Source organism: Idiotropiscis lumnitzeri, chromosome 10, assembly GCF_059441095.1.
Source record: "Idiotropiscis lumnitzeri isolate Australia: NSW breed Sydney's pygmy pipehorse chromosome 10, RoL_Ilum_1.0, whole genome shotgun sequence".
NCBI lineage: Eukaryota > Metazoa > Chordata > Actinopteri > Syngnathiformes > Syngnathidae > Idiotropiscis > Idiotropiscis lumnitzeri.
Genome location: NC_142400.1, coordinates 13,782,901 through 13,797,165, shown reverse-complemented (window position 1 = coordinate 13,797,165; position 14,265 = coordinate 13,782,901). Strand labels below are relative to the sequence as shown.

General features: G+C 40.0%; 1 protein-coding gene across 2 annotated transcripts in view; it reads right to left on the bottom strand.

Moving 5' to 3' along the window:
- adcy2a (adenylate cyclase 2a) overlaps positions 1 to 12,009 on the bottom strand; it is a 34,280-nt gene extending 22,271 nt beyond the window's left edge. For both annotated transcript variants that reach the window (XM_088306220.1, XM_088306221.1), the window contains exons 1-3: positions 11,472 to 12,009; positions 7,045 to 7,242; positions 14 to 175 (exon numbers count right to left, since the gene is read on the bottom strand). In XM_088306220.1, the coding sequence (XP_088162346.1) occupies positions 14 to 175; positions 7,045 to 7,242; positions 11,472 to 11,987 (876 nt within the window). In that variant the 5' untranslated portion in view covers positions 11,988 to 12,009. The remainder of the gene's footprint in view (positions 1 to 13; positions 176 to 7,044; positions 7,243 to 11,471) is intronic.
- Between the last annotated feature and the right edge of the window lie 2,256 nt (positions 12,010 to 14,265).

Below are 14,265 nucleotides of genomic sequence, written 5' to 3'. Positions count from 1 at the left end.
GTTAAATCCTTACCTGCCATACTACGGGTTCCAAGTGATTAGCTGTAGTGGACAGGCAGACGCTCAATACAGCAGTGTGTGAGACGGAGGTGAGAACACTGGCGATGATGGCATCCCGCATGGAGAATGGCAGCATCGTGTAAACCACGAAAACAATGAATAAAAAGAAGGATACCTGTAGAGAAAGAAATGTGTTTTCTAAAAAGTCAACCATGTCATGAACAGTAAACCATATGTAAAAACATATTAATGTGTTTAAAGCGATTAAAGGAATTCCAAGATTATCAAAAGAAAAAAGGTAATGTCACCTGCCAAAGCAACAATGATATTTACCGTGACTGTCAAAATGTACACATTGGAAAACAAATGTAGTACAAACTTAATCTTATAGATTAGTATAAAAATATTCACTTTTTTTCCATTTGCTCATTTCACAGCCACCAACTTTATATGAACTAAATCTTCTTGTCAAAATGGAAGACAAAAATTCTTGGACTGAATTTTTGGCAAAATTTGTCCAAAAAAACCTCCATACTGTGGCATCAAAAAAATAAATAAATACATTGTTATACAGTTGTAAATGTGGTATTAAGTGTTTCAGTGTTGTGCACAACACAAGTTGGCCCATATAAACACTAGTTGCTCTGACTTTAGGCTACAGGAAAGGGAACAGTCAGCAGTGCTATCTCAAAGCTGGCTCCTCTAATGTCGCATGGCGAGTGCTTCGCATTTTAACATTAGCGGACCTACGAACACACACATTGCACTACTCTTTAATACTCCCTTCTGGTGCACGGTTGACGCAGCTCATCTGCTGGCGTGCATGAGAGAAAGAAGTCAGTGTTCTCTTGGGCTGCTGTGAGGTGCCGCTTAACTTTTCAGTGGTTACGGTCAGCCAGACAGATTACGTGAGAGAATGCAGTGCAGATGAGCAGAATATCAAACAAATGTCATCTTTCTAACTAAGCCAATCTATTTTCAGGTTCATGCGTAAGATGGAACCAACACACTTGGACTGGTCAGTCGCGATCGACAAACGAAGCTTCATGAAGCTCTTGCGATCATTTTTGACTCCTCTAGATGCCCCTCTTTGTATGGATATGATGTAGAAATGCACTAGCCTGTCTTTAAACCAAGAGCACCATTCTGGAGGAGTAAAACATAACACAAGTGCTTCATGAAGCTTCATTTTCCCATCACGACTGGTCAGCAGCCAATTGCAGGCTTTGTTTAGACAGCCAACAAGTCGCTTGAAAGAAAATCTACAACATAGCGGGACCAAAAAAACTGAACTCTAAAATAGCGTAGATTTCACTGTACATAATTTGCATTGAACAGAAAAAACGGGGTTTTCTACTCTTCAAGTATAATTCCATGACAAAGTTTTAGTTTGTTATGCCCGCCTCTGCAAAAGTGGCAGATAGATGCAATTTTAATTACATCCCATCCAAACTGACAATATTATATTTTTTTGGGGGGGACAATGTCAAATTGCCTATGAAAGGAAAAAAATCTTATTGTAACCAAGTTAACAAAGCTGTTCTATTCATAAATGGTTGGTTAAAGCTACAGTCACTTAGGTTAATGTACTGCTTTTTTTAAGGCACTTATTATTTGTAAATGTTGCTTCTAACACCATTGATAGGAATAGACAGCAAGCTGATTCACCTGCAGGATGCTGCCCTTGTCAAGTTGAATATCTGACCATTGCATGCAGAGTGCCATGACAACAACAACCCCCCCCCCAAAAAAAAAAAAAAACCCGCCTGAATCCACATTGGTGTGAGAAACCAAACTATCTCCCAAACAAAGAGTCCCAGAAAAGCCAGTCATTTTACCCTCTTCCATTCTCAGACATGATCTCTAATCAAGATGAGAAGTAATTATTGTTTCCTTTCACAATATTTTTTCATTTTCATCGAATACAAGTGGCCATTTATAATCTTGACTTAATTGGTCAAATACCGGCGACATCAGAGAGAAAAAAACAAAATGACTTTAAGGTAAAGGCAAGAAGTCATGTGATTGGTCGGAGGACACAGTACTTCTTTCTGTCTTCTCGATTCTAGGTCAACATTACGCTTAATTGGTTGAGTGACTGGCTGTGGTGTTTTTTTCTTCTTATATCATATCAAGGACCATTGCAAGTCGCTGTTAAGTGAGAGCAAAAAGACAATAGAAGAATTACTAACTACCAATTTCTAGAAATGAAAATACGTGACGTAGAACTTACAGTATTCATGGCAACTCCGATATTCAAGGACATGCATTAAATCACTTCACAATTGATGAAAAGGCAATCACTGGTGCTTCCAAAGCTCATATGGCTTCGCATTATTTCAAATTTGCTTCTTGTGAAATGTTTGTTTTCCTAAATAGAACCTCTCATATCCATTTCCGCAAAGTGGATCAAGAAACTGGTCGATAATGGAAGGGATGCCAGGTTAAAGATACCTGCCCGTGTCTTCTTCATACCGAGGCTCGATGTGGTAATGAAATTGTGACAATCTTCCTTCAGTGTGGGTAAGCCAAGCACATAAGAACCCTTTCACTGACAATTATGTTGTTAAGGCTTTTTCAAGACCCAGGCAACAGTGCTGCTACCAGCACATGAATCAAATCCTACCACAGCGGGTTCATAAAACAAATTATGGAGATGGAGTGTCCGATTACATCAAGCTTTTAGTCCACAGTCTGTCTGGGATCTGCTTAAAGGCACGATGTGCAGTGCAAGCATATACAATGTGCATCACTCATTTATTCCACCCCCCGCAAAAAAAAAACACCTTTAATTGCAGACTAAATACACAATAGATGCTTAATTTGCACCTTTGCAAATCAGAGTGGGCTTTACTTCTAAATGGGGTGAATTTATGCAGCACTCGCACTTTCACGGTGATCAAGGAGGTTAAGCATACTTACACACACACACTTCCACATTCGTGGCGGAGGCAACCAAGTGCATGCACGTAAATGAGCTCAGGATAAGAGAGTCAAAGAAACATGATCCTCTTTATTATGGCATATTTCTCTATATCACCATAACTTGCATCACCACTTTGTTGTCCCCCACCCACTCAACCCCAATTCCATGCATCCACACACGAGAAGGCAAGTGATTGCTCTGAATTTGAGCTTTTTTTCCCCCATTTCTCTGAAGTAAAATTGTTAATTGTTGTTACATGATGTTACACACATTTTATACAATATTAATATACTTTTAACCTTCGTGGCAACTCCCCCTGGCTGATGTACGCCATATGTTAAAGCATAATTCATTTCCATCTTTCAGTCTCGTCAAGCATTAATTTGAATTTTCTCTCTGGACACTGATTAAATTGCCTGCTATTTGGAAGCTCAAAGATTGAATGTTCTCAGCTTCAAAAGGGTTCTCGCCAGACCGCAATAGCAAAAGATGTTAAATCAATGTTGAATTAGGGGTTAAGAAGGTTGATTTTTGGTTTTAGTTGAACATTGATGGTCATACAACCATTGGTTCAACAACATTTCGTCAGCATTGACGTTTTTGATTCAAAGATAATGTTGACTCTACATTGTATTTTAGTTGAATTAAAAAAAAAATTCAAGAATAATCAAGTATCAATGTAGATTCAACACATATTTCAACATTGATTCACCCATATTTTGCTACCTGGGGACTTCTGTGAAAAGTGTCATCAATCACCCAAGCATTTAATTCTGGTGTACTCTTAAAGCTTAGCTTAGCTTGCCAGTCCACTTTTTTGTGTTGCTTTGTACTAAAATACATTTTTTTGTGTGTGTGCGTGTAGTTTTCTGCCAAAACAACCCAGAAAGCAATTCAATTCAATTATCGAGAAACGTAGAAATCTGTCATTCTCAGTTTTGCACATCAATGTTTTGATTTGGCGCAAAATGGTCATTTTAACTTGCAAATTGCAAGGCAGAAAAAAATTTTGAGCCTTGCTACTAGAAACTACTACACCCATTCACGTTCCAGAAAACACAGCATTCCAACCCCTATCACTTGGAACATACGGACACCTCCCAGGAACTCCAACCCATTCAATATAATTCAAAAGACTCATGGGCCAACTCTGTTCCTTTGGGGGTACAGTCTGTCAACCGACTATGTCAAAACATAGTCAGTAAATCAAAAACAAACTGCAAATGTAAAAATAAATTAAAATATATAAATACAAGAGGATGTACACTGATTAATTTTTTTGGTGGGCATGCATCTTGATTTTTTTTTTTTTTGCGACACATGAGTTCCTGCATGAGGGACAGGGGGGATGATAGATGGGAAGCAGATGAGGGAGGGCATAGACATTTCTCAGCGAGGGGTAGAAGCTGGACCACACAGATAAGCCTTGCTCCCCAGCATTAGCAAACAGAGGGGGCTTTGTGGGGAGCGGATAAGCATTCGATTGATTTCAGGTTGGGAAATGGAGACTGAAATGTATACAAACCAGCCCTGGAATACTGAGAAAGGGAAATGCAACTTTGAACCTCTCCTAGGTTTATCTTAACTGGCAAGTTACTGTACTGATAGGGCAGTTTGTTATCAACTTAAATAACATTGATAATTTGACAGCGGACACAAGTGCGATAAATTGTATTTTCAGAATATGAAAATGTCAGAAATACCTGGTGGATGCATTTTGGTGCCGTGCAATTGAATTTGTGCAAAATTCAGAGACTGTGTTGACAAAACAGAATTGTGTAGTTGAACCTTAACAAAAAAATGAGTTATCGTTGTAAAGTAGCATGTGCATTTGTTTCCTTGCTCAAAGATATCCAAAAGTAAGAAAAATGCATGTAACAAGGGAGTAATGGATGTGGATGTCAAGCCAGGAGTGTAAGTCAACAAGCCAATCTAGCCAGCTAAATCTTAATAGCGTGGATGCTGCAGTCGGAGCGCACTGATGGCATAATGGGCTGATATTTTCAGTGAGTGGGAGAAGAATGAATAGAATGACGTGCGAATCAGTGCACCTCAAAATGCTGCTTTGTGACAAATGAGTCCACATTAGACAACTGTATTCATAGGTACTGGTGAATGACTGTTACTTGCACTCGAAGCAAACCATTCAATGTTTTCTGGGAGTTTCCTCAAGACAACATCTTTTCGTGTATAGATAGAGGCACAGTTTTGATCCTGTAACATCCAAATGAAAAAAAATACTATGTGAATTATCGCCCCAATATTTTCAATTTATTGTTTTTATTCATAGAAATACTTTAGATGGGGTCTGAAATATTTGTGATTTATAATAAATCACCTAATTTCTTTCTTACAATGCCGATACACTCATTAATCCCCCTTGGAGTTTTAGTTAGCGCGTTTAAAGATAGCTTTCACGTCTCATCATGCAATGCTATGCTTATTGATTGTTTGAACAGATAAAATTTGATTGATAAGGGGCACGTAGCAAACTTGCACGTGGTGCCCCTGTTAATCTTCCGATACCAATTGCTGCCGCACGCTTAACGCCAAAATTGTGCTCATTAATCAGAGGTGGTGAAAAGATAAACCCTCAGCTTCGGGATGTTACTTTGAAAAAGTCCAGAGTCCTTAGCGTCAACGTTGAAGGGATGTCTGCTGCAAAATCAGAAATCATAGCCAGTCTCGACGCTGTTATCATCTGCCTCCGAAAGTCACATTAAAGGACCTCGTTCTCCCAAAAATACAGCACCTGGCCTGCGTTCTGTCATCCATCACCCGAGTCCAGTACTTCGTGCGAGCTCACATGTAACAAATGATCAACACAAGCAGTAAACTCTCCAACGGACATTTGAAAAGTCTCACATAGCTTTCAGTCACAAATCATATAAACACAATTTCAAGCATCTTCAGATGTTTGCAAGTTAATTGTCAAGTTTCCTACTCAAAATCTGTTTGGTGAGACAATTGGTGAGAACAGTTTTCAATTTAGATTGACAGAATTTATCTTAGCTACCAATACAGGACTGCAATCTGACGAGGTAAAAGCACTTAAATATTTTACATGTGGTTTCTCTAGTTTAAGAATCCAAGATGTGTCTGTCAATCAATAAATCGAGAAGGAGAGCATTACAAATTGAAATGGAAGTTAGTATTGGAATACTGAGGTAAAGGTGAGAGGTAGTGTAGGATCCTACACCACCCATCCATCCATTATCTGCCGCTTCTCCGGGGTCGAGTCGTGGAGGAAGCAGCTTCAGCAGGGATACCCAGACTTCCCTTTTCCCAGCCACGTCTTTTAGGTCTTCCGAAGGGATCACCAGGCATTCCTCTGAACCTCCTGCCGGTGGGACATGCCTGAAATACCTCACCAGGGAGGCGTCCAGGAGGCATCCTAATCAGATGCCTGAGCCACCTCATCTGGCTTCTCACAACGCGGAGAAGCAGAGGCTCGACTCTTGAGTCCCTCTCACCCTATCTCTAAGGGTGAGCCCGGACAACCTTTGGAGGAAACTCATTTAGGTCACTCTTGTCCTTTCGTCATGATCCACAGCTCGTGACCATAAGTGAGGGTAGGAACGTAACCGGTAAATCGAGAGCTTCACCTTTTGGCTCAGCTCCTTCATCACCACAACAGACCGACACAGGGTCCGCATCTACGCAGACGCTACACCCATTCGCCTGTCAATCTCACGCTCCATCCTCCCCTCACTCGTGAACAAGATCCCAAGATACTTGAACTCTGCCACTTGGGGCAGGATCTCTTCCTCGACTCAGATTCGGAGGTGCTGATCCTACACGCCGCCTCCTAATTGTTATGGCAGGCAGACATAATTTAAAACAACAAATACACCAGGCACAAAAAAATCAGTCATACTGTTCCTACAGGTAGGCTCACTTTTCTCAAACGTCTTCACAAGAGGGCCTTTTGGCAACCAAGAATTCTCCCTGCAGGGCATTCAAAAGAATTCAAGATTAAGGCACTTCCACGTTGGCCTCATTTTCAAACCCGAAAGCCATGTTTAGTTATTTATACCAGCTATGAATAAATAACAACATGCTTCACATGCTTTTACACAAGAAATAAATTGACCACAAAATACTTTTCTCGGGCTTACCTGGTCCCATGGACAGACGATCCCACCGGAAAACATAAAAAGGTAACCCATAGCGACCAAGCAGGCCCAGATGACAAGGGAGAACACCCGGAGAAGCTTCTTGAAAATAGATTCGATGCAGACCAAAACAAATACAGCCAGGAAGATCGCCAGCGCTGTGGGCACTGTGATTACAAAGGCCACATGGTCCTCAACGTTCTGGAACAAGAATGAAAGAAATTAGAAAACAAGAAAACTCTGCAGATTTCGCAAGTGGAGCAGTGCAGCAAAAAAATAAATAAATAAAAGCGTTTCACGTTTTCCTTCGAGTCTTCAGTCAATGGTGAAGGTTTATGGAAAAAAAAAAGTCGAATGGTTGCATAACAGATATTTTCATACTGAGTGCAAGTCTAGTGCAAAGCGCAGACGAACTGTGCATGGATGGAGTTTTCTTTCTTTTGGAATGTTGCTCGACTTTGCACTCTAAATTTCGAAATATCTTAAGGACAATTACGTTTTGCTCAAGAGAGACAGAAAGAAAACAGCAGAAATTGGATTCATCTCAAGAGGACATGATATGTCTCATCTTAAACCTCCCTTCTTGATTCTCCTTTCAATTTTTGAGCAGGTGTAAGTCACCCTCTGTGGCGCCAAATAGCCCTTCAAGGAAAATACACTTACATTTTTCAGTACTATCTGTTCAATGTTATCTATGTTAGCAAATAAAATGAAGGACCCACAATCTTTCCAAAATGGGTGCGTCCAAAATACGTTTGACTCATAAATGCTACACGAGGCTAAATAAGTCCTCACATTAATATCACCTAAAATGTTTTATAATTCATATTAAATTAATCCGACCGACCAAAATACACCTCATTTGAATGTATCCGACTTACTTTCCAACGACTGCTGTAAAAAATAAATAAATAAATAAAAAAACAAGTTGGAAAAAAACTGAACAAAATAAATGGTGACTGTAAATTAAGCGTCCGGATGGAATTATTTAATTAAACTTCAACCAAAAACAGAATTTGAACATATAAGACATACATTAAGGATTTGAAGCCTCTTTTCTATTTCTGAGACACCCTTAGATATGAAAGTTCATATAAAAAATTCAAGACTTTTTTTTTTTTCCCAAGGTGACTGTAAAAGGATGTCATAGTGGTGCGAGAATGCTTGCTGATGGGAGCCACATGTCCCAGCCCATTTTTGCTTCTTCTTCGCTAATGCGACACTGCGTGAGGACGACTTCAAGGATATTGATCCTTATCCCAACATGTCACATATCTGCTGCCGCATTTATATATAGAGACACACTAGTCAAAGATACAATATTGGTTCGCTATATCCAGGATAGGTGTAGATTTCTACTTTTCTCTTTGTATGGATATGCATTTTGCTGACTTCCGAGATAGATGTCAGTGAACTCTAGTGAGGATGTATAGACCACACATGAAGACAAAGTTTTGTCCTGCCTTACTTAAATTCAGGTTGGTAAATCAAAGCCCATTTAACAGGCTAGAAATTGATAAGATTGCAAAACCCAACAAGTCAAATGCTACTAGGGTCATATAATTCAGAACGCAACAAAGCCACTGTCATTTGTGATGTTTTAAGTGCGTGTGTGTGTGCATATCCGTTTTGCTTTTGTGACTTTATCAGCTCAATTATCCAAAAGAAGGTCAATTCTCAACAAGGGGTGTTGAGAGAAACAGAATGCTACAAGAGAAGAACCTTCAACGAATTGTGTCTTATTGTTTTTCAAATATAACTAAGTGGTTCATTTTTACATGGGTGGAAAAGTGCATCGTCATGTTAGCTAAGGTTTTAAAACTGAGTCCTCTATTTGCGCAAACGTGACACAGGTTGATTTTTGTACGAGGACAAAGCTCGTTGCGCAGTGTTTGCCAATTTGATAGACCAGCCTCCACCAAGCCGGGTATTCTCTTGCAGTATAGAATTTGGTGGCTCAGTCCAAGTCAAAATACTGGCGTCAAGGTGCACCGCTGATCTATTTGATCAGGGCGCATACTGAAAAATACTGAGCTCTTCTGACATCTTTATGTCACCAGAGCTGTAAATCTACTCGCATTGTCTGTTGCCACATCATGGCCAGCTATTCCGCACAGAGATGTTTGAGTTGAGACTGTTAGTTACGCCACATTTAAAGAGAATTAGAGAACTGCTGTGATTGGCAGTGGCTTAAGTCAGCTGTACACACTTCCACAGTGGCGCAGCCCACCCTTCTGCCGATCTGCCGGGCTGCACTCGTCCACAAAATTACCAAAACAGGTCTAACATGCCTCTGATGCACAGTTCACGAAAATGGTTTAATTCTAGTAATGCCTCACTTATTTTTGCATTTACCATCTATGAAAATTAAAGTGTTAGTTTAAAATTTTATAATGACGAAAATTTTATCCAGGATCATAATTTCCCCCGTGCGGAACAGATTCTGTTCAAACTAAGAGGTCCCACTGCAGAATTAATATTTTATATGTCGTCGCCGCATATACTTTCATCTCTTTGCTTTTCCATCTGTTGCAAAGCATTTAAGTTTGTCCTCCACTAACCCAGCTTGCATCTTCCCTGTCTTTCCCTTTGTAAGCAAGCAATGCAGTGGGACAGGAGAGGATGCGTGTGGTTGCGGAGAGAGTCGGTCTCGCCCTGAGCTGAGCTCCAAAACAGAACTGGATTTAGGTCAGCCAGCTCACAGGAAGGAGGGGGGGTGGCGAAAGGAAACAAATGAAAGAGAGACAGAAATATGAGGAGGTTAAAGATGACAGAAGCACAGAATGGACCGAAATAGAGGAGGATGGAGAATGAAATGAGGGTGGAGCTAAAGGTCACGCCAATCTAGCACCGAGTCAGAGCAAAAAGGCAGGATGTAGGGCAGGAAGGCTCAAGATGCTTGCGCGCACTCAAACCAGAAATCCATTGTTAACAGGTTTTCATATTTATTTAACAAATTTCAGTTATGCAACTTCCTTGATACAGTTCAAACTTTTTTCCACTACTTAATATACAAACCCCATAGCATTTTAGCATCATATTCATATGTAATACCAGCAGTGTCAGACATATTAGTCACCACACCGATTGTGGCTCAAGTGCTGAGTCAGACGCTTCCACAGATGAATATGCCATCATGGGCAAAACCACAAGTCTATTAATGAAAAATTACAAACGTCTGAAGAAATGTTCTTGAATAGCATTCAGCCATCATTCAAAATGTCATTCAAAATATTGTTTGCGTTGATGTTTTTGCCTCTTCTTCTCTGTAGGCAATTTGCTGACTAATCAGACCGAGTCATTGAGGAGGTTAATGTTAGATGCATATCATCAGGAATGGAAGTTGCTGATGTCAACATCTGTTTGCATTTGGCAAACCGTGCAATTCATTTCCCCATTCTTGATGTCGTGCTCGGATGACATTTGGTATGTTTAGATATTATGCACATCTGTCATACTCTTTCATTGTATTAGAATAATCCCCCTCCATCAGAGCAGATTCATCAGGGAGAGACAAGGAGAGGCTCTTAATTGGTAAAATATGTTAAACGGTGCGATGATGCCTACCTTAAAAGCACCGTGGTGCATATAAACAGATGTGTTATTAAACGGTGGAATATAATCCCTCAAGATGTTTTTTTTTTTTTATTGTTATTTTGCTAAACCCCATTGGTCATTTGTTGGATGTAATTTTAAACCTATTTCATGTCACTTCAGTGAATGAGAGAATGAGCATGAATTAAAGAAAAAAAAATGAATGACCGACCCTAAAGTATATTTTAAAAAGTGGTGTTCTTTGTGCCGATATTTGGTGGGAGCAACTATCCTGCAAAGAGACTCAATCTAGATGAAAAGACTGAAAACTTTTCAATTATGATCAGTCCGCCTGAATTCCATATACAGTGAAAACACAAAATACTCTGTAGCGTCTAGACTTTATACCGTGTCCCTTTTTTATTTCCCGGGCGTCTTTGCTTCTTCACTGCATTGAATTTGTCAGCCTTTCCAAGCAGAAATAACCATGTCAAAATATTGAGAGCTTGAAACCACCTCTGTAGTTCGGTCAACCGTGAGCTCAAACAATAACCAAGCCTCTTATTCCCCACTCACTTTTATCTAACCCTCTCTTCACATTAGTGCTGCCATGTAGACTACATGCTAGACATGTACATTTGTAGAAGCTTTTTGGCATGAGGTTTTGCGTGTGTCTTTTGGTAACCTTTGTCTTGAGGTTACTGGGGAGTTTTTCCATTATCTGTGCAGCCACGTGTGAAGATTCTCCCATTGACACAGTTTAAAATTTGTAGGAATACCCCCGATATCCGATATATTTATGTAGTTGTGACACCAAATCAAAAGTGACGACTTCACACTCTGCATGCAGATGTTTGATCTAATTTGCATATTATATGCATGGATGTAGAACTTACCAGTCCTGAAGCAAAGAAAACTGTCAGCAAAGCCAGGCATGCTCCCATCACTATAAGCAGCAGGAACACAATCAGTGGATGCTGCTGGCTCATACAGTAGTACGACTCATACAACCAGTCCCGGGATCTACTCTTCCTAACCTGACCTCCCCTACCCCCCTCACCAGACTCCCCAGTCCGGTCCAGGAGGTACCGCTTCCTCCTTATTGCCTCTTGCCACATGGATCTCGGAGCCGAAAAGGGAGAAGGGAAACCGGAGGTGGCGTTGCCGTCCGAGGTAATACTTTCCACCACAGATGAAGGACAGTTGCTGTGTTCTACTTTCCTCCTGCTGCTGCTTCTCCTGGGGATCCTGATATGGGTGCTCCTGATGTCCTGTGGAACCTGGGGGACCTGGCACCCCACCTCCCTTCTTAATTCCTTCAGGCTGATACAAGTGAAAGGTGGCTCTGAGTCAGAGGCACCGAGCGCTGGCCGAAGAGGTGGCAAGAACGCGCCAAGGTTTGAGCGCAGCATCCTCCTCCGCCTCCTCCTGCCAACATGTTGGAGCGGGAAGTGAAGGCAGAGCCGAGACTGAGTGCTGTTTAGAGTCAGAGGGAGAAAGTGGGAGGGAAGTGAAGGCTGAGGGGAGGGGGAGAGGACCTAATGGGGGAGGGTAGGGAGTAGAATAAGGGACAGCAGTAGAAAGGGAAGCAAAAGAAAAAGGTTACGAAAACGATGACTACAGTACCTCTGTAAAAGTTTTGAATTGATCTTCTCAGTTATCAGATTTCAATTCAACTTTTCAAAGGGGCAAGAGATGGCCCAAGGAAGAGCATATCTTGCAATCTTCTAGATATTTTTAAATATGATTCACAGTGAAATTGGTAGCGTATGATTTTTTATTATTCAAGGAGGTCTGTGCTCTACTGACCTAACGCACATTAATAAAAATATTTGGTAGGCTTAGAGAATGTGCAATAGAAAATGGCCGCATTCCATTTCGCTAATGGTGCATGCATTGACACGTTTACCATTTTATTTTTGTGATAAGAATATGCCAATGTGTTTGTATGTGAACTGGATAATTAAAAACTATGAGAATTATTTCAACAAAAATTGTGAAGCGGCAGACATTATATTTTTTCACTTACTGTATGTCAACATTGTGATCCAAGTTACGAATGTTCCGACTTGGCATAAGTTATGTTATTCATATAAAGTTATTTTGAGGCATTTGACATCAGATTCGCTGAAAAAAATAATGGTTGAAATTGATATTTTCTCATGTGGTTGCATGAAATAAAATAATCTGAATCCAGATACATTTTTTTCAAGTGACTATACATATACCTAAAAATGTATCTGGATCCAGATGATGTCCCTTTTTCCTGAATTTAATTGAGTAAACAAATTGAAGAATTTTAGTAAACCCTGCACAACATTTTTAATTTTTATTAGTTCCACAATAGAGAAATGTGCAATGTCCATATAGTCACCTCTACAGAACAATTGTGCATGAGCAAACACCCCAAACAGCTGAGGGTGGGCCAGCCGTCTGATTAGACTTGTAACACTCCTAATAATAGGATATCAAATTTACTCAATTTCTGTCAAAATGTAATTGGACGCAGATGATTTTATTTTGTCAAAATAAAATTGAGTAAATTCAAGAAAATACACATTCAGTGTAGGTTGAAATAGTGATAGGAGCTGTGTGTGTGCGTGTGTGTGTGTCTGAAAGTAAACTGGAATAGAGTCAGGCTCTCATGAGTTTAATAGCACTGATATAGAAATTGAGTAGATACATATATTCTATTTTGATGATGAAAAATAGATAAACAGATATCCATTTAAAAATTACTGCGGCTTTTTTTTTTTTTTAATAATCCAAAAAATCTCAAGCCAGATGCCAAATTTATGAAGACAGCTGTCCCAACTGATCCAGAAGCAGATGCAGGAATAAATCAACCACCAGTTTGACAAAATGATCCAAAACTGTTGATCTAATTTCAGTGTGTCACACAACCACGCCCAAGAGGAAAAAAGTGATTTTGCCCAAGTGCAACTTTGTATGATGATGAATAAAGAATGACTTGCAAATTCATTTAATTTACTCAGAGATCCAATTTGGCATTTGAAATTAAATTATAGCGTCAGAGGAAGTCAATGCAAAACAAGCCTTGCAAATCTTCGCACGTTTCATTTGTTGCAACTAGCCAGAGTTTTGTAATGCAAAAGTAATCATCTTATACTCATCTCTTCTTTTACATAATCAATCCACACAGTTTTCGTCTGCATTAGGGTCTTGAGCAAGCAAAGCAGCCTTCGGGTACCACCTGGTCTGGTCAGCAGCAAATTGCAGACACGTCTGGATTAACATTTACACCTACAGATAATTTAGAAGCCTCAATTAACCTAAGAAGCATGTTTTGGAATGTGAGAGAAAGCTGGGGCATGTTGAGAGAACATGCAAACTCTAAATTTCCTGACTGTATATTAGCATTATAGCTGCACGTAAGGAGCCACAAGGGATGTATGAAGTCGGCCTAAAAACTGAAAGATGTTGTGGCAAGTGAGCAACACAACAAACCTTGTAGAACTCTGCAAGTCAAACCACAACACTGAAGAAGAGGTATTTATGATGAGGCGGACTCAGACAAGAGGACAGCACAGTGTCATTTCTTTAGTTCTGCAGGCAAGCACAATCTGGTTATACGAAGAAAATGCGGCCCTTTAAGCGACATTAATTTCGGTGGCTGTTGGCGCTGTCTAAATCAATAAATACATTTATTTTACAAGTAAATGAAAAGAC